Source organism: Polypterus senegalus, chromosome 1 (assembly GCF_016835505.1).
Source record: "Polypterus senegalus isolate Bchr_013 chromosome 1, ASM1683550v1, whole genome shotgun sequence".
NCBI lineage: Eukaryota > Metazoa > Chordata > Cladistia > Polypteriformes > Polypteridae > Polypterus > Polypterus senegalus.
The window spans coordinates 168,136,081-168,163,255 of record NC_053154.1 but is presented as its reverse complement, the minus strand read 5'-3'; the positions used below and the strand labels follow the sequence as shown (position 1 = coordinate 168,163,255).

Genomic DNA, 27,175 nt, shown 5'->3' with positions numbered 1-27,175 from the left:
GATTTCATATTGTGTTATTACTGCAGTGCGCTGGCGCCCTGCCCAGGTTTTGTTTCCTGTTGGCTGGGATTGGCACCAGCAGACCCCCGTGACCCTGTGGTTAGGATATAGCAGGTTGGATAATGGATGGATGGATGGATATTGTGTTATTAATTCCGTTTTTGGTTTTGTTCTTTTTGTGTTGTATTTATTAGTTAGTAATTTTTTAAGAATTTTTTTACTTTTTGTTTAAGCCTTAGCCCCACTTTGGGCCAGGATTTTGAGTCTGTGCTTGAAATTAAGGACAGGTCTGGCCTTTTGTGTAGTTGTTTGTAAAGACTGCTCCCCATTTTAAACTTGTGGCAGAGTTCATAAAAGGTTGGCCATGAGACTCCCACCCCCATCGTCCCTAATACTAGAAACAGTTGACAAACTGAACCAAAAATTAAAAATCATCAGCAACTGCCTTCATTTAGATGATCATATGTTTAAAACGCTTCTCAGATCACTGTGGTGCAATATTTAAGCTCAATCAGAATAAAAGTGTACTACTAGTGTGTTTCTCTTCAGTTTTGTATGCAGATCTTCTACATGTGAATTAAGAATGTAATACAATCTAGAAACTACTTGTGACAGCATTTCTGGTAGCTGTAGAAGATTGAGTTTTTGCCTCAATCAATAAATCAAATGACCCATTAGCTGCAGCCATATTCAGCATCCCACAATAGTAAGCAGAAGTGATTGGAGCCAGGCAGAATAATGTGAACAATAGGAAAGAATGTTGAAGCCTTTAAGGACAATACAGAAATTTGGTGTCAAAATCTGCACTAGGCACTCAGATGACAAAGCAGACTCTTGCATTTTGATAGACCCAATTTAGATAGTATTTTATTTGTTATGGCGTTCTATATCTATTCCTGCTGTTGGATGTGTATTACCTGGTTAAAAAACCCTACACCATTAAACAGAATGATTTAATACAAACATGGCAAAAAATAGCACAGACAGCTAGTATGCATTAGAATGACACAAATACTGTGATGGAGACATCTAAACTGGGTCAAGGATTAAATATTTTACAAGCTTCATTTATTATTGAAAGATGGGCTCCACCTCAAGCAACAAAAACTCTTTAAGACTAGAATCCAAACCCCATTAATACAGTAGATTCTTCTTTAACAGGGAACAGCATAAAAATATTACCTCCAGATTAAATAATCCCAGTATTTTGGATATAGATAGATAGATAGATAGATAGATAGATAGATAGATAGATAGATAGATAGATAGATAGATAGATAGATAGATAGATAGATAGATAGATTTGGCTGGGAAGACTGCCTGCTAGAGCAATACATTGAATTAGTGTACTGGGTGGTGCAATACTTCCGGCATTGCTTTGGTATGGAATCCTGTAGGGCTACATGAGAAATCTAATTGGAGATGGTAGCTCTGTCTGAGAATTTTGTAGGTAGCTTCCCTGCCCTCATCTGTCTTTCCTGGAAATGCTTTTAAAGTTCACTTCTGATGTATGAGACGTTATCCTGGGTCCATCTTTAAAAGATGCCTCCATTCTTCAATTGACAGTTTTGGAGTCAGGAGAGAAGTAGGCACAAAGGCACATTTGGAATACAGGAGGATAACTTCTCCTCAGTGTATTTAGTCTGTGCTATTGTGCAGTTTAAAATAAAAGTTTTTTTGGATCTGACACTTCAACTCTTTAAATTAGTTACCTGTTTTGAAGAAAATAACCTACTATTATAAACCACACAGATCAAAGAGGAACACTTCAATCATTTGGGTACAGATGTACTGTAAAAATAAAAAATTCCAACACATGAAGATTCATGTACAAGTATTTTTAAAAAGTCCTATCAAAGCACAGTCACTCTACTACTGTGGCTCAATAAAGACACAACTTATAAGGTTAAAAAAACACACCTGTTCACAGAACATAATATGGTGAATGGCTTTGATAGGATTTGAAAATATAGAATATTTATTTCATATTGTGACTTCGTTGAATTAATCAACTCAAAGGCTCACTCAAAATAAAGGGATTTAGGATTTAGAAGTGTCATTTGAACAATCACCATAAAGGTTTCAAATTCAGCACTACAGCCAAAAAAACCTAACTCTGTGATGGAACAAAACAGGAAACAAAGTAACTGTTCACATTCAATTAACAGTAGAGCAATACATAGTACACAAGACAAGCTTTACTATTCCATAATAGGAGCCACACAGCCAAACAGCACCACTTTGTTATTATTTCAAAGATCCACACAGCATTCCCACCTTGCTTCTCCAATATTGTTCCTAAACAGCACAAGATTGTGGCCCATACAATTGCATATCCATAAAGTGTCCCTTCAGCTATTTTGCACTGAAGTGTTCAATTAACTACAACCTCTGCATCCATTCACAAATACACATTACCCCCATTGGGTCCATGCACTTACAAAATTAGAGTGCCATTCCTTTTATCACTCAGACAAATTTTTACCTGCACCTTTTTGATGTTGTCAAACTTGTCAATGTTTGCTGCTCCTAAATTGTTAATGATGTTTCCTTCAGTACTTTCCAAATTTCTATTGAACTGGCTAGCCAAGATCATTATGTGTTTCTCTTTCTTACCAGACTGTACTACTTGTCGCATTTTTTCCTACCTGCCAGGTACAATTCACCATGTTTTCTCAGCACTCTTTCTTTGAAAGCAAAAGTTAACAGTGAGAATAATAAGAAGCATTTTCAAATGTTACTTACTAGTGGTGTTGCCAGTCATCTGAATAATACACTTGCTTTCACGGCTTATTTCCCGTGAGTTGAAGGGACGGACCCTGACTGCCACTTTCACCGATGCTCCTGCCATCTTGTTGGTTGAACCACCAACAGCAAGAGCAAAGGCCAGAACACAGGAGACCTGAAGAAGCAAAAATGAACAAGATATGTTTCAGAGCAAGCCATAACATCAGAAAACAATTTATACACTCCATTACTTAGTAGTTGCAACACTGCTACTGCCCTAACATCATTTTGGGACTGACTTAATTTTTCTACTTTCTGTGACCAGAAACCCAGGGGGAAAAAGACTTAATAAGCATTAAACAAAAATTACTAATTGGTTTATTTATAAAAAATATATCACAGAGAATAACATTTCACTATAGAATATGTTATTTAGTAAAATAGAGAATTGGTCATGGGTCTAAATTTTTTTCAATACTCTTTTTATACAGATAACACACTTCATAGTGTAAAGTTGATAACATTCTGTTTTTTTAATTACTTATTCACTACCTCTGCCTTTCCAATATGGGGAACACATAATGTTTTACAGGTTTCTGAGAATGTTATGTAAAAGCAAACATGCTTTTGTTAAAGACCAGTGAATTTACAATTTTGACATTGAAGCAGTTAACAACGTAAAGTCATTATGACTTGAATGAAATCAAGCAAAGAACTTTCTTTGCCTGCCTTGAGACTTTGAGGCATGACACTTCTTTCCACTGTGTCTTAGAGCACCTTTTTCTACACTTTGTAGCAAACAAAACTCACAACATACAGTACTTTCTGTTGTTCAGTCATCAGATCAGCAATTACCTACATTATGAGTGTTTGTATGTAATTACGTGAAAATAAATCTGCAACACAAGACATTTAAGTACAAACAGATATATGATTTTTATTTTGTATATATGCATATACAAAACCAAATATTGTTTAACAAAGAAAATGAAAATTGTCTTTGATAGATTGAATAGAAATAACAGAAAACTGCTCAAGTATTAATAATAAAGGTCTTATTGATTTCCACAATCAAGCCATAATTTTTGCCATGATGGGGTTAGGATTTATGCCCTTTTCATAAAATATTTCATTCAAAGCTGAAAACAAGTCATTCACAGCATCTAGCACCTCTTAACAATGCAGAGATTCAAAACTAAAAAATTCTTAATGTAAGTAAAAAACTTAAACTAAAATGTGACAGTATGCTTGTATTCATCTAATTAAAAAAGGCTTATTTTTCATTTAAATGCCGGTAGTCCAGTGAAGAGAACAGCATTAGCCCTTATTTGAGATAATTCTTCAACTAAATATAACTGGTTCGCTATAAAATCAGTTCTCTTTTATTATGAAGGAATTGGAACAGTTAAGGGTATATGATTTTGTAGAAAGTAAATGCATGATAGCATTCTAATTCTGTGTTCTGTACCTGACTGCATTTATTGCAATGTATGGTATGTGTTAAGTTTCAAATACGTTTTTCAAACATTACTGATATTTGCCTCTACTACTTATAAGGGGCTTTACAAAGTATTAACAATCAACCTTTAACTCTATAGTTACTTTAACAGTAAGACTCTTGACAAACTAATTAAAATAAAAATTCTGTATAAAATCTCTTTTATACTGAACACTTTATAAAATTAGATAGATACCATTAGATAGATCATAAACTGTATTTGCATTCTGTATTCAGCACTTAAATTTGAGTTAATAAAGTGTTTTTCTAAACATGCATGCATTGACATTAGTTTTGTATCCTAGCATGTTTATTACTAAACATCAACTGAAAAGTATAAAACCCTTTAATAATCATTCATTCACTCATTAACATTTTTAGTTCTATGTTTTTCTTTTCTTTCATTTTTTGTTTTATATATGTGTCAAATTAATCAATTACTATATCTTACTAGTTCATGTTTTTACAGTTTTTTGTTATGTATGTATTTCCATTTCTTCTTATAGTTGCATATGTTTATTTTTTTGTTTGCATTATTGTAATATTGTTTAACTTTATTTATTTTTTTCACAATTTTAAAATTCTATTTATATGCATTTATATGCATCTATTTGTATGATCATTATTGTTGTGTTCACTTTATGTACATTTCCTTGGAAAGAGTTTTCATTTTCTCTGTCTTCTGTTTTTGTAGTATCTACTTTAAATATACAGTACTACTTTGATCTAGGTATAATTATTTATTACTTTATTGACTCCTGCTATGCTCTTCATTATTACTAAGAACCCAATGTATGCAATTGCAAGACGTCCTTACTAACACACCCACACTGAAATTCTTAATGCCATTTTTTATTTTTATATAACGTTTCACAGTAAGCAAAGTTTGAATAGTATCAAGTAGTATTAATTTTGATCAATAGTTTCTAAATCAGCAGGTAATTGTCAGTATCTATCACAGAATTTATAAATGCTGCAAAACACAAATGTATTTCTAGCACAGAGTCAAGGAGCATATTAAATTCTGGAGACCAAATTACATCCTATTGATCAAGCTATTGAATTCACAATGGATGTCTACTATATAAATTATGCATTTACTAATTGGCTGCTCATTTCCCATACACTCATTCCCTCATCACAATTGTTCCTTGAATAAACCTTGCATGACTGTAAATCTGATTTGAAAATCCTTATAGGTAACACCAGTACCTTTGATTCCCAGACTCTTTCTACATGCCAACAGCGGCTTGAAACATCATTGTAAAGGCTTTATTCAGTTTCCAATGAGAAAGGAGTTTTCAAAGAGTTGGGGGAAACTTGTAGCAGTTGCATTTAACATACATAGATCAGCCTAAAATGAGCCAAAAACAAAAAAGTGTGCTAAACTGAAAATTACAATATGAAATGTGTAATGCTTTGATTGTCCTGTCCAAGTTTGCTGCACAGGTATGTTTCACTCACCATGAACCTGAAGTACACTAAGCAGGTTCAGTATTGGATGGATTATCTCAAGTCTTTCTCAATTTCTTTCTTTCTCTTTAGATGCTGTCAATCCCAAATTTCACCAGAGAGATTATAGACAATAAAAAACAACTAAATACCCAACATGGGTCAGGTATCACATGGACAGCAGATCCTAACATACAGCAGCCAGTTTCTTTTCTCTCTCTCTCTCTCTATCACTCTCCTTGTATGTACCATAAGTACCTCCTTGGTGCATCTGTTCGTATCAGTAAATTATCACAAATACCTCATGATTTTAATTAATTGACCACAACTTGGGTCATGATCTTGTTCTGTCTGTCATTCTAACTGACAAATAGGTCCCAAAATACATTATTTCCACATACAGCATACCTGCATTGCCCTGGAGATGACATTCTAGCATGGTTATAATAAATAATAATAATACATTTTATTTATATACATGCTGAAGGCGCTTACTTAGGAAAGGTCAAAAGCCTTCCAGACCACAAACATCTTGAGGATGTATACATGTGTATGTGACTCTATATAACAGCAATAAATGCAGTGCAAGTCTTTCCCTGTACTCTGCTAATAATCTATGACATCTTGGCACACCCAACTCTACAATGCCAATGCTTTAATCAACCTGAAAAATCTTCAAAAGTAAGATTGCCATCTGTTGATTCTTTTTGTTATTGGTTAGTCACCTGATATCTTCCTTACATGGCCTGAAGACTCTGTGCTTCTTATATGAGTACCCAGTTCACCCAAAAATATTTACACTTCTTCTTTCAACTATTGCTCTGGCACCTGTTTCTTCTTAGATCAGACCTTATGGTAAGGCCTTCTAAAGGCTACCATTTTGTGGTGCCTTTTCCTTACATCCACTGAATACGCTACATCCACTTAACACCAATTCAAAGATGACAGGAGAGAAGAAAACCCAAAAGTATACTCTCATACAATGTACTATTGCCTTGTGGAGATGACAATGGGTTTCAAACTTCAGGTAGTCATTGACTTAAGGGATTTTCAACCAAGCATTGAAAATTATCATTATAGTCATGATTATGTTAGTTTATCTAAATACTTTTGAGCCCTTGGAAATGAAGGTGGGCGGTATGCATAAAAATGGTTGTCATTCCTAAACAGTTCATTTGATATTTCTGGCAAACCGCAGAAAGTCTACACTTCAATCACATAATTATTGTTTTATTTGAAATACACTGTGGTGACATACAAAGCCAAACTTATGAAAATTTTATCTCTGTACAAATACTTATGGACTTAACTGCATCTTATTTCATATTCTCCTATTAGTTAAACTGTATATCAGCTGATGAAATACCACAAAACTACACTTGGGAGTTGATTCATGCCTGATAACAGGAATAGTCAACCCTTAAATTTGTGAGCTGCAATTGCTACAGTTTTTTTTCCCAAGCCCTTCTTCATTAGAGGTTAATCTAGGTATCTTACCATGACCCTGTCTTCAATGCCTAAAATTATCAGTAAGTGTATATTTTTTGCCTGTGAAATTCATAAGAATGCCTGGTGTTTTTTGTTACCATTTTGAAATTTTACTGCATCTTTCTTTGCATTAACCAATTGCCAGTTATCAAGTATTTGGCAATAAAAGCAAACAGCTACTCCGGTAATTTCATACTATTTTCATCTATAACTGGTTGTCATAAAGAATTTGTTTTACTTAAGTACTTTTAATAAATAATAAAGAAAGACATTAAGATTGATGAGCTCTGACCTGTCATAGAAATCTTTGAAAACTTGAAAAAGAAAAAAAAATCACATACTGAAGTGCTTTTCTTTAAATGACCTAGCAGAAAATGGGCTCTTGATTTAGACAGACAGATAGACTTTATTTGGAAACAGGATGGAGCAAAAAATAAATAAAAAACTGCCATGGCATCACTCCAGGATTACTTTGTATAATTCCAAAAATACAACTCCAGAGCTTGAAACCATACTGTTCTAGAAAATAGTTCTTTTTGAATATTTTCAAGCTTCTTCATGTAGTACTATGGTTTTGTACTATGTTACCCATTATGGATGTAATCTTTCTAGTTAGCCAGTAAAAGGTGTTTTAATTAACTTCAGACTTCTTCATTAAAACCTTGAAATATTTGTATTATATTTTTCTCATCTAATTTAGACCATGGTTCTTATGATTTGAGAATTATTGTAAAATTTGCCACTCTAAAATTCATATGTTCAACTAGAATATTTCAGGGAGACTAGAACACTGCATGGTGTGATAAATCATGCTGAGTTTAAGAAAAGAACACCTGCTTGAAATTCAAATTTCACCACCCATGAACAACTGAGAAAGAGGGAATGTAGCTTTTTTCAGGCACTTAATCAGAGGCTCATTCATGTTTGTAAATTAACTATTCAGTAATTTAACATCGCTGTATAACATTTTTTTTCTTAAAAGTACAAAGCAGCATAAGATGATTTTTGAATGCACATTAACAGTGCCATTCAATTTCTCATTTTCAATAAATTAATAAATCTCTATATTATAAAGTATTTTTAGAATCTTACATATTGTAAATCATGCAGGGTCTTTCATAAATGGTATTGTCTCACAATACATTGCAATTCTTTTTTTCTTCTTCATACACCATATACATGGGAAAGGTACTGTGATACATTTAAACATAACACTTTCAGAATAATATTGTTCTCAATGTATGGATGAGTGTATGTTTCACTTGGTCCGTGGACACGACAACTCAAAACCAAACCTCTCAATCTGAGTGAGAGTTAAAACGTAAAATGATGGAAGCCAGCTTAACTTTAGAAAAAATGTTTTAATAGATTTAAAGCCCACAATGTAAACACATACAGTGAATTGTTTTAATTTTATTTAGCACCTTTCAAAGTTAATTTAAAAACAAAATGATTTGATTTTTATTTTACAGTGTGAGCAATCCTTATCAATATGCACTTTTCAATACATCTGTATTTAATGTTACACTTTTTGAGTACTTTCATAAAATATTTTAAGGTATTACCTGATCACTTTTCATATTGGGCAATTTAATAAACTTCTGAAATTTACATAGAGCATTTAAAAAGAACTAGTATTTCCCTATATTATTGTGATTTGTAGTTCACTTTTCTTTTTCTTCTGCTGTATACTCTAAGTAAATCTTTTTTTGTTTTCTGAACCTGTTTAATTTAGCTTTTTGTTTGTGGAGAGCCAAAACCCAGCTTGGCAGGTACCAACAGTGAAGGCAATATCAGAAAATCAAAGAGCGCACCTGCATACACACCCACACTCATTCACATTGGATCAATGCAAAATCTGCATCTAGCGTCAAGTGAACTACAGTATATTTGTAATGTGCGAGGAAAATTGGAATAATTTAAACACATACACACACACACAAACATGGGGAGAACATTCAAACACACAGAAAACCATGAGAAAGCAAAACTAAGCACAGAGTCACAGTGACACTTATTTTCCTCAGTAACTGATATCTGTAAAACTCATGAAAGGAAACACAATGATATAACATGTATGAAACTTCAGTTATACAATTTTTTGAACAGGCATAGTCAATACAGATTCAGGAAAAACAAAGGCACATTATGGCAGCATTGGCCAGAAGACAGGAAGCAGGCCTAGGCAGGACAACTTACCATAATATAACAATATCTGGTTTAAGGTATGTAGAGTTTTAAAGCAATACACAAACCTTAAATTGACAGCAGAAGTCTATAGGGTTTGGGAACTGGACACAGAAATTATGCATCAGCTAAAAGTCTCCAGCTTAGGATACTTACTGCACTGGGGTGGGTTTGTAGCTCTCCATTATTCTACTGTAAACAGTGATCTACAGGAAGAAAACCAGTGAATCTGGATAAAATCCATGCCAACATGAAGATTATGTAAGTGTCAGCTTCTGTAACTGGATTTTGGACTACATAATTGTCAGGGAGCACCCCATCTTGCATAAATTGGCAGCATCACTTGCTCCTTACTGATTCTCAACATAGACACACCACAGGATAGGGTGCTAATGCCATTGGTGTACTCCTTGTGCACCTATGACAATATGGCTACACAAAGATTCTGCTGCGTCACAAAATTTGACGTTAATACCACCATTATAGGCCTGCTTTCCAGCAATAATGAGACACCCTACAAAGAAGAGATTTTCTTTGGGACACAGTGCTGAAAAGACAACTATCTCTCCCTTAATGCCAGCAAAACCAAGGAGCTGGACAAAGACTTCAGGAAGTAAGAGGAAGACTACCCTTACATTACACTGGAAGAGACGTTGTGAAGAGAAGAAGATCAGCATCCTTAAATTTCAGAAATACCATACTTATTCAGGCATCTATACAAAGCCCAGGTGTCTTCATCTGTGTTCATCAACATTTATAGATATACATTGATGTCTGTACTCACTGGCACCTCCTCAGTTCAAGACCACAAATCAGTAGAGTGTGTCATGAAGTCAGCACACAATGTTGCTAACATTTAACTCTCTTCTATTCAGGACATATATGAACATGCAGCTTCAAAGAGGCAAACAGCATTATTATAAACCTTAGCCACATGGCACAGTCACATTTCACTGCTCTTTGGCAAATGTTATAGGACCATTAGTACTCTTGTGGCCATATTCAGGAACTTTCTCCTCCTAGGCTAGGCTCCACATGCACTCATAATGACAACTGCATAAGCATATCTGATATATGTACTTATAAATATACCACATTGCCTCAGTCAAATTCATTTTTTAGATATTATTCTAATGTCATTAGGCTGAGGGAGACATGCAAGTAAGTATCTCATTTTACTGTGTGCTAATGATAATCCACTTAAATGTGTAACATTACAATAATGTCACACAGAAGGCATTCCAAGTGGGAATCAAATTGGTAGGCAAGTGCTGTAAGGTGACAGCACTGTCTACAGTGTCACCCACAAGCAAAAACTCCTATCATTTACTGAATTTTAGTCCAGTGTTAGGGTCATAGAGTTTGAGAAAATATCTGAACAGCAGGAAACCGCCCTGGAAATTACACATATCCATTCTTGCAATATACTGACAATCATGCTCACATTTACTTATACCAGGCCAATTAACTACAGACCCATGATTTTGGGAACTTGAAGGAATGGGACCCAAAAAAAAAAAAGATTTTTAAGAAGAAAAGGAGTGAACTTGCAAATTCCACAAAACTGTGATTGATCCAAAATTCCAACTCACTTACTTTGAGTTGAGCTGTTATTTCCCAGTTTCTGCATTTTAGGGTCAATATACATTTATTTTGGTAATTTTTTATTAAAATGTACTGAGCAGTAAAATGGGGATAATGTAGGGTTTTTTTGCTCTTTTTAACAATATTTTCATCCTGATTTGATTTTCATTCTGCTTTTCCATGTGTTCTGCTTATTCAATATATTATTTATTAATTAGTGGGCCTGACGCTGAAGTAATGCAGTCTTTCATCATTCAATGTTGTTTGCTTGAGTACCTGCTCTGCTTGTTTTGAATTGTCATTATTATGATAATATGAAGGGAGAAAATTACACAAAAAAGGGCAACATAATAAGAAAACTATAAAAGACAGTTAAGTATTTAAAGCTATAGCTAACACAGAAATATTTCTAAATCATCTTTTAAATGTAAAAATGATACTATTGCTTTTCCGAATGCAGAATAAGAGAAGAGGAAGAAAACCTAGCTGTGAGATTACTTAATTATCACTGATTGTGAATCTGGTTGGAACAAAAACCACTGGTTGACATTTTACTTATTTGGTTGACATGTTTTTCCAATGTGACTTGCAACATCTGAGATAGAATTGGCAGCATTCCCTTTGTCCTTTTTTTTTGTTTTTTTCCAGTTGGACCACAGAGACGCAACTTGCTCATGGTTCAGATACCCTCAATGGTAGTTGAGGGTTTGAAACCCACACCTTTAACCATTATATGACAGTAAACTTGACATTGAATTTAACCACGATGACAGCATGCTACACGCAAGTGAAACATTTTAAGTGACGTTTTTAAAATGCTTGTCACGACTTTGGCCTGGGACCAGCATTTAAGACTGAAAGAAAGAAAATACGTGCATTATGTGTTTATCACAAGCGTGCAGTTTCTGTTGGGGCTAGCAGTTGACATAAAAACGTGCATCGCCATTGCCATCCATGACTTTTCCTGAGCTGGGAACAGGCACCATGCAGACAGAAATCAGTCTTGAGCCCCATAATGAAAACAGAACCACACAATACCTTCCTCGTCTCGGGTATTGCTGGTGCCCTGCTTATTTTTTCAAGCCTAGATAACTGAAAAGTGCGTCTGCCTTTCCAGCCTGTCCTTCCTGCGCACCTTAAACGCAGTCTGAAGAGACAGGCGCGCCCTGTCGCGTCGAGTCGTGCGGTTTTTTTTCCGGCTGGGGAGAACGGCGGGGGTTGTGCTTGCTTGGCCACAGAATATATACCTGCTCCGCAAAGGTTCACCTTCCAACACCGTAGCCAGGTCTGTTGGACCACAAACTGCCCGTTGTGCTCATTGAATTACTTATGAAGTGCATTTATTTCTTACTTATTTGTTATTACAGATGCAGAGTTAATTGAGAACAACCGTCATCCACAGTGAAAATGTCCGTACACCTGATTTAGACTGAAATCAGTATGTGTTCTTCATACTTCAAAAGCGACATCCCACCTTTCTGTAATGTGCAGGTAAGAAACATCTTGCTGGACTCAGACATGTGAACTGGATGGACACAATGACATGCGTGCGTCAGTTAAAATTAAGTGTGCCGTTCAGATTTTGACGTATAAACACTAGTAGGGCTTGGCTCACTGTGGATGGTGTATGCTTTCGCACGTATATTTTATCATTTTAATTCCACTGTTGCATGCTGCCAAAAGCAAATATAAGGAAAAAGACTTAACAGTGTGTATGGAAGAACGATAGACAATTATATTTCATTTGTATACCCCATGCTTCCAATCGTAAATTGCGTAGGCCTTTTCAGCCTGCCCACAATGCAGATTGAGCGACTGCGCGCATCCATCCTCTAGGCATTCTTCTTCTTCATCTTCCACCTCCTCCTCCTCCCTGCGTGATTTTGTTTTCCTGACAGCTCCCTTTTGGAACAAAGCTACTGACAACAACACGTCTGTACTCTTTAACGCGTAAACTCAAGTAGAAATCGGACACTACCCTTGAAATATAGCGATCCTAACATTAATTATTAAAACGTGTTGTTCACACTTGCGGCAGTGTCCTCTTCGGTCATTTTGTTTATTTTTCCAGCATAATGTACGCGTTTTCCATCGTCAGTCTTTGCAAAGATGATGCCAAGTCTATATATGGTAGAGAAACAGGTGTACGGAAACGGGAAACCTAGAAAGGTTTTATATCTGACAAGTTTACATATTTTATATTCCTGATTATTTTTTTTTTACCTCACATTTTAAAATAATTTGCACACGTATACAAAAATCAATTACACACAGTGATATCAAAAATGTTCATTCTCTTTACCCACACGGATAGCAACGCCTCACTTCTAGCATATTCTAGTGAAAAACAAAAGCTTAATTGCTTACCTCTTTGTTATTTGCCCAGCCCTGTTCTTTTTGTAGCAGCCTCAAATGCTATTCAGCGTTTCGGTCTTCAGCCTCCGGCGCTGCTGCTGCTGCTGCCTAAAGTGCAGCGGATGGGCTGAACAGAAATGACAAGGTTGTCACTGATCCTTAAAGGTAATGTAGGCTGCCTCTTTTCCACAGTGTGCCATGCAATGGTGCATCAGGGTGTGTTCTCTTGACCTGTCTGAAAAGGATTTAAGGGGAGGGGGAGGGGGGTCATCAGAATCTGGATGTTATATGTTCTCCAATTGAAAGGCAAAATGGCTTTGCTGAGTGAGTCAGGCAGGGATGCTGAGCTGTACTGAGCCAGTGACATCATCAAGAGAGAAGCAGCAGCATCAATGCAGCAGTGGTGGGGGAGGGCAGGAGAGGGAGGGCGTGAGTTGGTGTGTGCACTAAAGAGAGAGAGAGAGAGAGAGAAACTGGAGAAGGATATTCAAAAAGTGATACAGAGAGAAAACGAAGGGTCTGGAAAGGAAGGTGGTGAGACATAGAAGAGGCCAAGAATAAGAGGTTAGAAATAGGACACAAGAAAGGAGAGCTGAGGTATATATACCATGCAAATATAGGAGCCTGAGCAGCATGTTTGTGAAATAAGGTACACATGGCAATATGGCAAAATCAGTGTTTTTCAAGCCAAATTATTTTTTATTTAAATCATTGCTTCCAGGGTGGCATGGTGGCACATTGGTTAGCACTGCTGCCTCAGTGCTTCTAAGATGTGTTTTCTTACATTACAGTCTTACACTCAATACCTGTCTGGACAGAGTCTGGTCACCATGGTCTAATGGTTTAAGCAGATCTGAGAATGTTTTTATGTACTAGCTAACTACCCTCTATGATAAATCGGTGGAACTTCAGTTGAGATAGTGAAGGGAATGAGTAGTTTGAGTACAGGAAGGAACAGTATAAACTCTTAAGTTAGTACCATTCTGGTTTATAAGGTGAAATTAGTGTCATGATCTCATGAACAGGAATTTATATATACTATATATATATATATATATATATATATATATATATATATATATATATATATATATATATATATATATACAGTGGTGTGAAAACTATTTGCCCCCTTCCTGATTTCTTATTCTTTTGCATGTTTGTCACACAAAATGTTTCTGATCATCAAACACATTTAACCATTAGTCAAATATAACACAAGTAAACACAAAATGCAGTTTTTAAATGATGGTTTTTATTATTTAGGGAGAAAAAATCCAAACCTACATGGCCCTGTGTGAAAAAGTAATTGCCCCCTGAACCTAATAACTGGTTGGGCCACCCTTAGCAGCAATAACTGCAATCAAGCGTTTGTGATAACTTGCAATGAGTCTTTTACAGCGCTCTGGAGGAATTTTGGCCCACTCATCTTTGCAGAACTGTGGTAATTCAGCTTTATTTGAGGGTTTTCTAGCGTGAACCGCCTTTTTAAGGTCATGCCATAGCATCTCAATTGGATTCAGGTCAGGACTTTGACTAGGCCACTCCAAAGTCTTCATTTTGTTTTCTTCAGCCATTCAGAGGTGGATTTGCTGGTGTGTTTTGGGTCATTGTCCTGTTGTAGCACCCAAGATCGCTTCAGCTTGAGTTGACGAACAGATGGCCGGACATTCTTCTTCAGGATTTTTTGGTAGACAGTAGAATTCATGGTTCCATCTATCACAGCAAACCTTCCAGGTCCTGAAGCAGCAAAACAACCCCAGACCATCACACTACCACCACCATATTTTACTGTTGGTATAATGTTCTTTTTCTGAAATGCTGTGTTCCTTTTAAGCCAGATGTAACGGGACATTTGCCTTCCAAAAAGTTCAACTTTTGTCTCATCAGTCCACAAGGTATTTTCCCAAAAGTCTTGGCAATCATTGAGATGTTTCTTAGCAAAATTGAGACGAGCCTTAATGTTCTTTTTGCTTACAGTGGTTTGCGTCTTGGAAATCTGCCATGCAGGCCATTTTTGCCCAGTCTCTTTCTCATGGTGGAGTCGTGAACACTGACCTTAATTGAGGCAAGTGAGGCCTGCAGTTCTTTAGACGTTGTCGCGCTCTTGGGGTAATTTTGGTCGGCCGGCCACTCCTGGGAAGGTTCACCACTGTTCCATGTTTTTGCCATTTGTGGATAATGGCTCTCACTGTGGTTTGCTGGAGTCCCAAAGCTTTAGAAATGGCTTTATAACCTTTACCAGACTGATAGATCTCAATTACTTCTGTTCTCATTTGTTCCTGAATTTCTTTGGATCTTGGCATGATGTCTAGCTTTTGAGGTGCTTTTGGTCTACTTCTCTGTGTCAGGCAGCTCCTATTTAAGTGATTTCTTGATTGAAACAGGTGTGGCAGTAATCAGGCCTGGGGGTGGCTACGGAAATTGAACTCAGGTGTGATACACCACAGTTAGGTTATTTTTTAACAAGGGGGCAATTACTTTTTCACACATGTTTGGATTTTTTTTCTCCCTAAATAATATAAACCATCATTTAAAAACTGCATTTTGTGTTTACTTGTGTTATATTTGACTAATGGTTAAATGTGTTTGATGATCAGAACCATTTTGTGTGACAAACATGCAAAAGAATAAGAAATCAGGAAGGGGGCAAATAGTTTTCACACCACTGTATATATATATATATATATATATGTATATATATATATATATATATATATATATATATATATATATATATATATATGTATATATATATTTATATATATATATATATATATATATATATATGCTATATATCTTTATAAGGTTAGGAAAAATTCAGAGCAAAAATCAAAGGCAAAAAACTGCAAACTTAAATCCAAACTGTGCTCTTTTGAAGCATCGTTGACCCAAGCCAGTTCTGAAACTGGCTGGCTGTTGCTAATGTTTTCCTCTCTATCTATCCCCACAGGCAACTGACTCCACCACTTTCATTTGGACGACTATAAATTCGAGGCACTTCTGGAAGTTGGCATCTCATTTGATTGTAGACTCAGCACAAAGCTAAGCTCAACCTCAGACTTGACCAGTCAAGGGAGGCACTGTAACCTAGTGTTTTTTGTTTGATTTGCATCACCAAGTGCTATTTCTGCTGTCGCTAGCACCATTACTAAAAAGGGTGACCCAGTTTGCACTCCAAAATTTATTTTGGATCTCATGGCATGTCTCACTCAACCACAACACAAAAAAAAGAAAACAAAATAAAACTTTTTTTTGGTTCTTTCCCTTTTTTCGTTTAATGTCACCTGACAGTCTGGGCTAACATCCCCTGGTCTTCTACTCATTTCTCATGACTTCCCAGTTATTTTAGTGCTTATGGAGTAATCTGGGCCTTCCTTTCAAATACATGGCATATCGTTCCCTGGAAGACTGGTACTTGGATAGACTTTGCATTTATCAATGTGTACTCATCTTCTAAAGTACAAAAGTATACTAACTTACATATATCACTTTGGCCTCTGGCAGCCTATTAAGGAATCTATAAAAGTAGTTATTTTGTAAGGGAAATACGTATATTGTTTGAAGTTACTACTACTGCCTTTCAACTTCAGAATCCCAAAGTGAAATCACAGTCTAGTTTGCAGCTTTTGTACTCTCTTCCTCATGTCCATATATCTTAAAATGTAGAATAAATTGTATATGAAGCAATTAAGTGGTGAATGTAAAACCACAGTTTCAAATTCAGCAGGATAATGCAAAAAACAATAAGAACAAGGTTGATTATGTAACAATGCCCCATTGAAAATTAATATTGGGAAATGAGCAGTAGGAATAAAATGAGAAATGCATCAGCTCGTAACCAATGGAAGTAGAAGAAGAGAAAGAAAAAATAAACATGCATTTTTATCATTTATAATTAGAAAAATTGCCACCACACCCTGGCTCAATACTTGACACTTGCCAGCTCTGACAACCAGCCAGTCATTGACTAGTTTCAAAAGTAAGTCACTTGGAGACAATTGAAGGGCTTGTGCATTTCAGTGTAAGCTAAAGTAGTTTGTACCTTACTATGTGAAATAGGACCACTGAATCTTTCCACTGGTGTTCTGCATTTTGAGTTCTAGACAGTTGCTTCTAGTTGACAAGTAATCCAGCATTAAAAACCAAGACAAGGATACAGTAGTTTATTTCTTAAATACAATACTTGACCAAAATGATCCTAGTAAGTTATTTAATGGTCTTTTAGCAGCAAGAACAAAGTGGTAATACAACCAGTTCTTCTTAGCTCTTTTTCTCAGTAGTGATTAGGTTTAGATTAGTCACCACCTACATTGTGTACGTAACTAAGAACATGTACCCTTTCAAGACAAAAACTAGTCTGTGGGTCACTCAATTTTGGTTACTCTGTTAAAGAAGTTGTTTCTCTACTCTGAGTCAATGTGAATCAAAAAAGCCTTTACAATGTGAGAAGGAGTGGAATTAAAATATCTCCTGAATAGGCCTCTTGTCTGAAGGTCACCAAAATACTTTACTAAAAATGAGGAGATTAAATAATTATGGATATTGCCCCCAAAGTGGACTACCTTTTATAAAAATTTTAAAAAATCAAGAACAATTGATTAAAGAAATGTTCTCCTCCACAGATTTTGTCTCTGGGCTAAATGATGTATTTTTTCTTGCTCACAGCAGTAATCTATGCAAATAAAATTCTACGGTCTGATCTTTTGTCACATGGTAATCTGGCATGAACACATTTCCGGAATTCTTTATTCTTACAGAATTGTGTTACACAGGTCTGTCAGCTGTTCAGTCTTCACTGCCATCTACATTTACGACTCCTCTCCACTCCATATACCAGGTCCAGCATTGCCATAACTATTCCCCTGCCAGAACACAAAATCTAACTATTCCTTCTGACACCTTTACCTTTCTATCCCAGTTCCTGTATGGAGCCACCTTTGCTCCAAGTTGGCAAATGATGGTTGTAAATTCCAATTTTCAAACAATGTTATTGATTCTCAGTCAGATTTAGATTAGGGCTTTGACTGGGGCATTGGAGGACATTCATTCTTTTTTGTATTTGAGCCACCCTAAAGTTACTTTAACATCACAAAAACAAACCATTATTAATATTTAAGTAGAATTTGCTATTAGGCAGTTATAGTTTTAACTGTTGCATTGAATTCTGAGTCTGTCTTTTTCCATCAGAACTGAATATTTACATCAGATATCCTTTGAATGAGCAAATGCTTAAATACTTTATATTACAAGACTAGTTTACACTACAATGAAAAAGGGCTGAAAAAAAAAACAAGAATATTATTTAGTCTCTGGAACAACCTAACTGTCTTGCAGGAAGGTTCTCCCTATTAATTTATAATCAGTGATCTAAGGTACAACAAGTTGCAGAAAGTAAAAATAATTTTTTCAAAAAAAGGGCAATTGAAATAATGAAAAAGTTAAACATGCTGGGTTCAAAGGGGAATCAGATTTTATGTGGTATAAATAAGGTGGCCAAGCTGGTGGCAGGGCTATGCAGACCTGGGAATGAAGTGTAACCAATCTTACTGGCTCTGGGGCTTATCAAGGCCAAAAGCAAGATGGGTGGAGTTGTCTCTCTGGTGGCTATTGGAGGAAAAGTAGGAGTGAGGATTAAGTTGCAGCATAATGATGCAACCAGTTAGACTGTTTACCTGTGAACTATTGCAGAGTAGTTTTCTGCCATCAGGGCCTAGAAGTACTTATAAAATTTCTCTAACCCCTCTAACAAGAAGCAATGCATAAATACATGTAAAGACATAAAAAGTAACAAATGTGTTATGGAAATCTTTTTAAAAGGAAGGAATACCCTAGAGATGAACATGCAGGAGTTAAGTATTACTGTAATTTAAACCCTGAATTAGACTATAGTGAATTAGAAAATAACATTCAAAAAGGTACAATACAATGCATCAAAAGTTCTCTGAGAATCTGATTAAGCAACCTATTAAATATGTCATTGCTTTTAATGTAGAAGCATCCTGAATTAAATTTTTTACAGTAAATAATTTGTATGTCTGTATGCAAGTGGGATACTGTAGATGAAAGGGGTGATCTGAATATTTTTATGCTATAGAAAAAAAAAAAAACCTAAACACTATATAATTAACCCTGGCTAACTTTGGTAACATGCAAATATCATACAGAAAAGCATATTTTCTCAGAATTAAATCAGTAATCCAAATTGTTACTCCTGCTACCTACCCTTCTTAAGTAAAATTCTAAAGAAGGCAGTCATTATGCAGTTAAATGACCACCTCAATAAACATGCTATTCTTGATACTTTTCAGTCAGGCTTCAGAACAAATCACAGTACAGAAACTGCACTCGTTAAAGTAGTAAATGACTTGCGGGTAAATGCAGACAGAGGCCATTTATCTGTTCTCATCCTCTTAGATCTGAGTGCTGCATTTGACACCATTGATCATAATATTCTTAGAAATTGCCTTAGTCAATGGGTGGGCCTCTCTGGCAGTGTCTTAAATTGGTTTGAATCCTACCTGGCAGGGAGAAAATTCTTTGTGAGTTGTGGTAATCAAATCTCAAAGACACATGATATCCGATATGGTGTTCCACAAGGCTCTATCCTGGGTCCGCTGTTATTCTCAATCTACATGCTTCCGTTAGGTCAGATTATCTCAGGTTACAACGTGAGCTACCACAGCTATGCTGATGACACACAGCTGTATTTATCAATAGCACCTGATGACTCAGACTCTTTCGATACACTAACACAATGCCTTACTGGTATTTCTGAATGGATGAATAGTAATTTTCTCAAACTAAATAAAGAGAAAACTGAAATTTTAGTAATTGGCAATAATGGATTCAGCGAGGTTATCAGAAATAAACTTGATGCACTAGGTTTAAAAGTTAAGACGGAAGTAAAAAATTTAGGGGTAACCGTTGACTGTAATCTGAATTTTAAATCGCATATTCATCAGACCACTAGGACAGCATTTTTTCACTTAAGAAACATAGCTAAAGTTAGACCTCTTATATCATTGAAAGATGCGGAGAAATTAGTTCATGCGTTTGTTTTCAGTCGACTAGATTACTGTAACGCACTCCTCTCAGGACTACCCAAAAAAGACATAAATCATTTGCAACGAGTGCAGAATGCAGCTGCTAGAATCCTAACTGGGAAAAGAAAATCCGAACACATTTCTCCAGTTTTGATGTCACTACACTGGTTGCCTGTGTCATTCAGGATTGACTTTAAAATACTGCTTATGGTTTATAAAGCCTTAAATAATCTCGCTCCATCTTATATATCGGAATGCCTGACGCGTTATATTCCAAATCGTAACCTTAGATCTTCAAATGAGTGTCTCCTTATAATTCCAAAAGCTAAACTTAAAAGAAGTGGTGAGGCGGCCTTCTGCTGTTATGCACCCAAAATCTGGAATAGCCTGCCAATAGGAATTTGCCAGGCAAATACAGTAGAGCACTTTAAAACACTGCTGAAAACACATTACTTTAACATGGCCTTTTTATAACTTCACTTTAACTTAATACTGATACTCTGTATGTTCAATTCTTCATAATAACTATTCACAGTTGCTCCAAAATCCATACTGACCCCTACTCTCTCTTCTGTTTCTTTTTCCGGTTTCTTTGTGGTGGTGCCACCACCACCTACTCAAAGCATCATGATGCACCAACATTGATGGACAGAAAGCCAGAAGTCTACGTGACCATCATCATCAGGTCCTTCCATGAAAACCCTAAATACAAAGAGGACTGTTTGACTTATGTTAGGTAGATTGCCCAGAGGGACTGGGCGGTCTCTTGGTCTGGAACCCCTACAGATTTTATTTTTTTCTCCAGCCTTTGGAGTTTTTTGTTTTTCTGTCCACCCTGGCCATCGGACCTTACTCTTATTCTATGTTAATTAATGTTGACTTATGTTTATCTTTTATTGTGTCTTCTATTTCTCTATTCATTTTGTAAAGCACTTTGAGCTACATTTTTTGTATGAATATGTGCTATATAAATAAATGTTGATTGATTGCTACTAAGATGAGAGAAATTAAGAAAGGTAATAATTTTACAAACAATTATGGCCAGCCACAATATCACATTTAATTAGCCTGTAAACAGAATTTTGGGGCTCCAATTAAAAGTAAATTGCCCCTGGTGTCTCATCATTTCCCACACTACTTGTTTGCACTGCTCTCCTTTTACCATTCTTTCTGTCAGTCCATACTTTTATGCCACATTCATATTGTCTGAATATTGCTTAAAGATTTTTTAGCACTTTTGCCCAATTGCAGGAAGGACATTTTTAAAATAACCAGAGCAATGCAAAATAACAGTTTCAGTATCTTTTCCACATGACCTATGTAAAAGTTAAGATAAGAGCTTGCTGGTTTTAAATATTTATAGATCAAACTGTCTTTGTCATGTTTACTTCTAGTCCCATGTGGTATGAGCAGCAGCTAAATTAACAGCAGGAGGAAATTACAATTTCATTATAGAGTACATAAAGAGAAACGAGAGAAAATCTGTAAAGTACATTTTGTGAAGAAAATGGAAGCAGGAATGACAGTTAAAGTGCTGAAAAGCCAAAGAGTGGTTTTAGGACAGGAAATCTGTTCTGCAAGTATTTTCCTCAAGGATGGAAAAATTCAAGATATAGTGAAAGATTCAGACAAAATCAAATTACATCTGGGTCAGGTGAGTGATGACATAGATATCTTGAATGGATTGTTTATAATTAGTCTGAGATAATTTTTAGTATATTTTTTTTTAACAATTACTACTGTTTGTACAAAAATTTAAGGTATTTAATTATATCTTTCAATGTTCGTGATTTGTAAATGCTTTTCAATATTCTCAGACAAAAATACATACATAAGGCTTAACTTAATAGTAGAGCTAAATGCTAGAGAATTAATTGCTTTAAGAAAAAAATTCTTCTTGTAGTAAAATATTTCTGAAAGGTGATTTAAAACATGAAGGTAAAATATCTACTGTTTACTTACTGTTTTTAAAGCTGGAATTTTTAGTTACTTGCTCAGACTCACAAAGTGTGCTAGACATATGCTGAACAATCAACTTTGGGGTTTAAGGATCAATGCAATATTTACCATACCAACACCACCTGCCTTTTTTATTTTAGAACATTTAGATACTTTCTTCTTAGTATTTAATTGTATCAGTGTCTGAGTAAATTTCAGAATAAATTATTAGTATTTGGCATACTTCAAAATCATTCATTTCAACTGTGACATCTGTCTGCATCTTCGGAAAGAGTGTCATGTGATCTTTATATTTTTTGTATATTCTGCTAGGATAGACTTAACCTAGAAATAGAAACAAATTATACATGAATGGCTGAATGTAAAGAAATGTAGGATTAGGGAGGCCTAATCAAAATTTGCTCCTAAATGGAACTGAGATATTTTGGCAGAATCAGAAACATTCAAATCACGTTCATAAATCTGCAGATTCTTGTGAATGGAAACAGTTCCCAAAGAAACAGAGAGACACCTTGTTGTGACTCATTTAAAAAACTAGGGAGCTCTGCCCCCTGCTCGCTTCACTCACCCACCCCTGGGTTTGGTTTACCGTATATACAATTTAAAGAGATTGTTATTTTCATGGGAATTGTTATATATGCATTATTTTCACTTTTACTTTAAAACTTTTGTAAAAACAATACTTGTCCTTTATTTCTGGCCCTGGGCATGGTTACATTTCTTTCTCGCAGGACATATAACGCTGCTCGCATTGTGAAGGGGGTGCAGCTGAACGCACGCTAAGGAGAACCTGCTGGCTTTCTACTACTGGCGAACTGCGTGTTTTGCTTGTCGCTTGTCGTTGTTTTAAGAGCTAGGAGCACATGAAGCATGTCTGCCAGAAGCAATCCAACAACTGCTAGGTTAGATGTCCGTGGACTTGTTTTAAATGATGTCTTACTGCCTTATCTTGCATGACATTGTAAAAACAATACTTGTCCTTTATTTCCGGCCCCGGGCGTGATTAAATCTCTTTCTCTCAGGATGTATAACGCTGCTCACGTTGTGAAGGGGTGGCGGCTGAACACATGCTAAGGAGATACCGGCGAATCACCTACTGTCTTTCTGCTGCTGCTGTTGTCGCTCTGCCCATCGATCATTTCAAAGCCTGTACAGCAGCTGTCCTTTTGCCACTTTGCGTCTCTGCCCCTCGCATTGTGGGGTGTAGGGGAGTGGGGGTTAGGGTGGCTGAACGCAAGCAAGTAGATGCGGTCGGATCATCTGCTGGCTTTCTACTGCTGGAGAGCTGTGTGTTGTGCTTGTCTTTGTTTTAAGAGCTGGGAGCAAGTTGAAGTGTCTCCCGCGTGACTTGAAATTGTCTTCCGAGAAGATAGCATCTCGTCTCCATGTCTCCCTCCCCAAGATTTTTTCTTTATAATAGAGAGATAATATTATGAAAGGTTTAGCTATAATTATCATTGGTAAAGTCCAGCCTGGTACTTGGTTCAAAAAAGCAATTATCATTTCACATTAAGTATTGGCTATTTCAAGAATAAATGCAATAAAATAGGAATCAACTTTTGGTTTGAAGTTCAAGCTAAATGCAGGAAAGCAGCAGAGCCATTCCTGCATATTTTTTCCATCTTGTGCCCACAATGATGAAAGTGATAGATGTGATTATTTTCTGTTTATGGTGTTTTTACTTCTTTTTAGAGGCAATTTTGCTTCTTTTACTTCTTTTTGGAGGAATTTATCAAAGTATTGTGTTTTTTGGGAAGCCGCATCCAGTTTTGATTTCTCCATTTAGTTTTTTATGGGAGCAGCCATAAAACAACAGCATCACTATGGTAATTAAGTTGGAAGCTGTGACACATGACAATTATCAGTACAATGATAAAAAGGTTGCACTGTTCACATCCTTTATCAGAGTTTTATGGATAATCCCCAATACATTTAGCACCCAGTTTTTCTACATTAATTTTCCCATGATATTTGATTCTTTGACGAGCTTATTTTGACTGAAGGTTAGGATATTGTTTTGGTTTGACAAAAAATTGTCTTGAGTTCTTTGAATAAAATTTAGAATGTTTCTTTACTTACAAAACATCTTCTGGTCCTGATTTGAAAATATTTCTGCTCTTTTTGATATAACAAAAACTTGAATAGCAAAATGTGAGACCCTGAGATGGAACAGCTGTGGTCTAGGATTAATGCAACACATTCTATAAGGAAGATGCAAAGAGATGAAACTGTTGATCTGTATAATGATGTTTATGATTCTATAGTGTCCTTGTCTGTAGAAATGAAAACACCAAAAAAAAGAAAAGGGATGTTAATAGACAACTTTTAGTATATTGCTTAGAACAAAAACTTTTGTAAGCAAGATGAAAAAGTTCGATTTGGGAACATGGGTCTAGGTAGTCTAGCAGCATTTACCAATCTATTACATGTGCCCATAAAAATAAACAGGAACTTTTATTAACTTGAGTGTACTTATTGTCTCATGAGGCGGTAGGAAATTTTATTAGCACAGTTCTTGTACAGCAGTTGCATATACCACATTATCCTCTAAAAATGAAACCAAGAGTTTTGTCCGTCTATGGTAAATAGATAGGTGTAGGTGTGCTAGAATTCATTACACATCCATTAAAGGGTCACACTGGGGTTCTTCATGTGGAAAATCTCTCCTTCTTTGTTTTTCCAATTTCTCAAATAATATTAGGTTACATTCCATAATCCTCACACAGACTGGCAAAATAAAAGTTATCTTGCTTGGAGCCTATATTGTAAAACTATTTGCTTACAACACATCTCCAAGGCAGTGTAGCTTGTAATAACATTAACATATTATCTGATGAATTGTTTGATGTATATCATTAGTTTTATAAAATGTTCAATAAACAATAATCTTACAAATTCCATCCTATTGTAGTATGATTTCTTGATTGAATTACTGCCTGATCCACCTGTCAAAAAAAGAGAAAATCTCTGCACTTTCCTAAACCAGAACCTAAGGCTATAAAGGAATATATAAGGGAACTCAAGAAACTGTTTTATAAATCCATTGTCACAAAAACAAGTCAAAGACATCATGAAGGTTTGGGGCAGCCACCCGTATATTATTCCAAGGCTGCAAAATTGGTTTAAATTGAACAGAGATGTTCACAGATCCAAGTGCAAAACAGAACTGAAGGCATGTTATCAAAGAGAGAGAGAGAGCTTAGGAGCACATTGCTGCACCCACCACACGACAAACCAACTCAGGACTCAGATTAGGACCCGAGTGCAGCCATGCAACGAGTGACACCTCAGGACCACACTAGTTCAGATAGAGTGGAACAGTGTGAGGTTTTTTATAGTTGCTGGAGTGGAAATTCTGCCACCAACCCCCAGGTTTTTCCCTGCAGGTTGGAGGGCCTACATGAAGGGATGTATGCAATTGCAGGTTAAGGGCCTTGCTCAAGGGCCCAATGGAGTAGAGTCCCTTGTGGCATTTACAGGATTCGAAACCAGCAACCTTCCGATTGTCAGTGCATGCCCCATGGTATAAAAGATGGCTGCTTTATTAGCCAGTGCAGGTATTGACGTTATCTGGGTCGGAACTGGAAGTGACGTCATTGGAGGCGCCGGAACCGGACGTGACATCATCGGAAGCTCTGGAACCAGAAGTGACGTCATCAGATGTAACAGAACCAGGCAAAATTTCCCAAGAATGGCCTGTAAGGAACTGAAAAAGACAGTCAGTGCAACCTGCTGCCCCCTGGTCTGGCATGGAATTACTATTACTCAGGCCCTTTAGCTGTCTCCTACTCTCATGTGTGTGACACCATCTTATATCATTTAGAGTAGTGTTTCTCTTTGTTTAGGATAAGAATGGAGGTCTAGGCCCTTTAATTGGTTACTAAAAACATGCACATACATATTTGAAGAGAAAGAGTAAACTCCACATTAACAATGCAAGGGATCTGGCTGCTGGATCTTTGGTGCAGCAACCCTAGCTGTATATATACTGAATATACATTGTTTCACCATTATGTTGGTTTGGCTCCCTCAGTCTTTCTTTTTTAATGCCAGAATAAAAGAAGATTCCAACAGCTGTATTTAAGCGTGGGTGTACATCTTTCTCAAAGTCTTCATTACCCGTGATATTACTCATACTTCATCGTCTGGAAGACACATGTGAATGGCTATTGCTCTTTCTAAATCATGGTCTAAACGTAAATACTTCAATGGAGTGCTATTTGCAAGTTCTCAATTCAACTCAATAAATAAAAGGCTGAAGATCAAATGCGATGTTGAACAATGTACGGCCACTGATCTGTTCTTAAGTTTGATATAAATGCTCAGGTATTTAGCAGATGTATACATATATAGAATTTAAATACCTGTTCCATGGTATTGTATATAGTGTATCACAAGGATCTATTCTGGGTCCACTGCTTTTTTAAATCTACATGCCTCAATTAGGCTAGATTATCTCCAAGCACAAGATGAGTTACCACAGCTAAGCAGATGACACACAGCTTTATTTATCAATAGCACCTGATGACCCTGATGCTCTTGCCTCTTGTGATAGGCAGCCCAAGCACAGACAGACACCGGATGTCAATGCCACACATGTTTATGAAACTATTTAACACACTTAAACAGTCCTGAACCACACACAGTGCTCCAGCACCAAACACCCTTACATACGGGCCTTTAAATGTTCATGGGTTGCCTTTCTTCCTCCTGTCACTGGAGCTTTGTCCTGCTCCAGCTCCCGACTCTAGTTCCCCGACTGTAGGAAGGTGGCCCCTTTTATATGTGCTCCAGGTGCTTGCTGATGACCTTCCGGCGGCACTTCCTGGTGTGGCGGAAGTGCCCTCCTGGCTTCCCTGGAAGGTCCTTCTTCCACCTT

General features: G+C 36.3%; 2 protein-coding genes and 1 long non-coding RNA gene across 23 annotated transcripts in view; 2 read left to right on the top strand and 1 right to left on the bottom strand.

Annotated features, from left to right (window-relative positions):
* Positions 1 to 13,664, bottom strand: part of kif1aa (kinesin family member 1Aa) — a 247,128-nt gene extending 233,464 nt beyond the window's left edge. For 13 of the 21 annotated variants that reach the window (XM_039762404.1, XM_039762412.1, XM_039762416.1 and 10 more), the window contains exons 1-2: positions 13,304 to 13,664; positions 2,746 to 2,902 (exon numbers count right to left, since the gene is read on the bottom strand). In XM_039762404.1, coding sequence (XP_039618338.1) covers positions 2,746 to 2,851 — 106 coding nt within the window. In that variant the 5' untranslated portion in view covers positions 2,852 to 2,902; positions 13,304 to 13,664. The remainder of the gene's footprint in view (positions 1 to 2,745; positions 2,903 to 13,303) is intronic. The other 8 variants (XM_039762453.1, XM_039762461.1, XM_039762465.1 and 5 more) reach the window with 1 other exon arrangement.
* Positions 12,133 to 19,597, top strand: LOC120535012. Its single transcript, XR_005634846.1, has 3 exons — positions 12,133 to 12,221; positions 12,304 to 12,427; positions 16,245 to 19,597. It is a non-coding gene; the product is annotated as an uncharacterized LOC120535012 (long non-coding RNA).
* A 1,955-nt stretch (positions 19,598 to 21,552) lies between these two features.
* zgc:103559 overlaps positions 21,553 to 27,175 on the top strand; it is a 78,430-nt gene continuing 72,807 nt past the window's right edge. Inside the window, exon 1 of the mRNA XM_039762399.1 lies at positions 21,553 to 21,991. Coding sequence (XP_039618333.1) covers positions 21,845 to 21,991 — 147 coding nt within the window. The 5' untranslated portion in view covers positions 21,553 to 21,844. The remainder of the gene's footprint in view (positions 21,992 to 27,175) is intronic.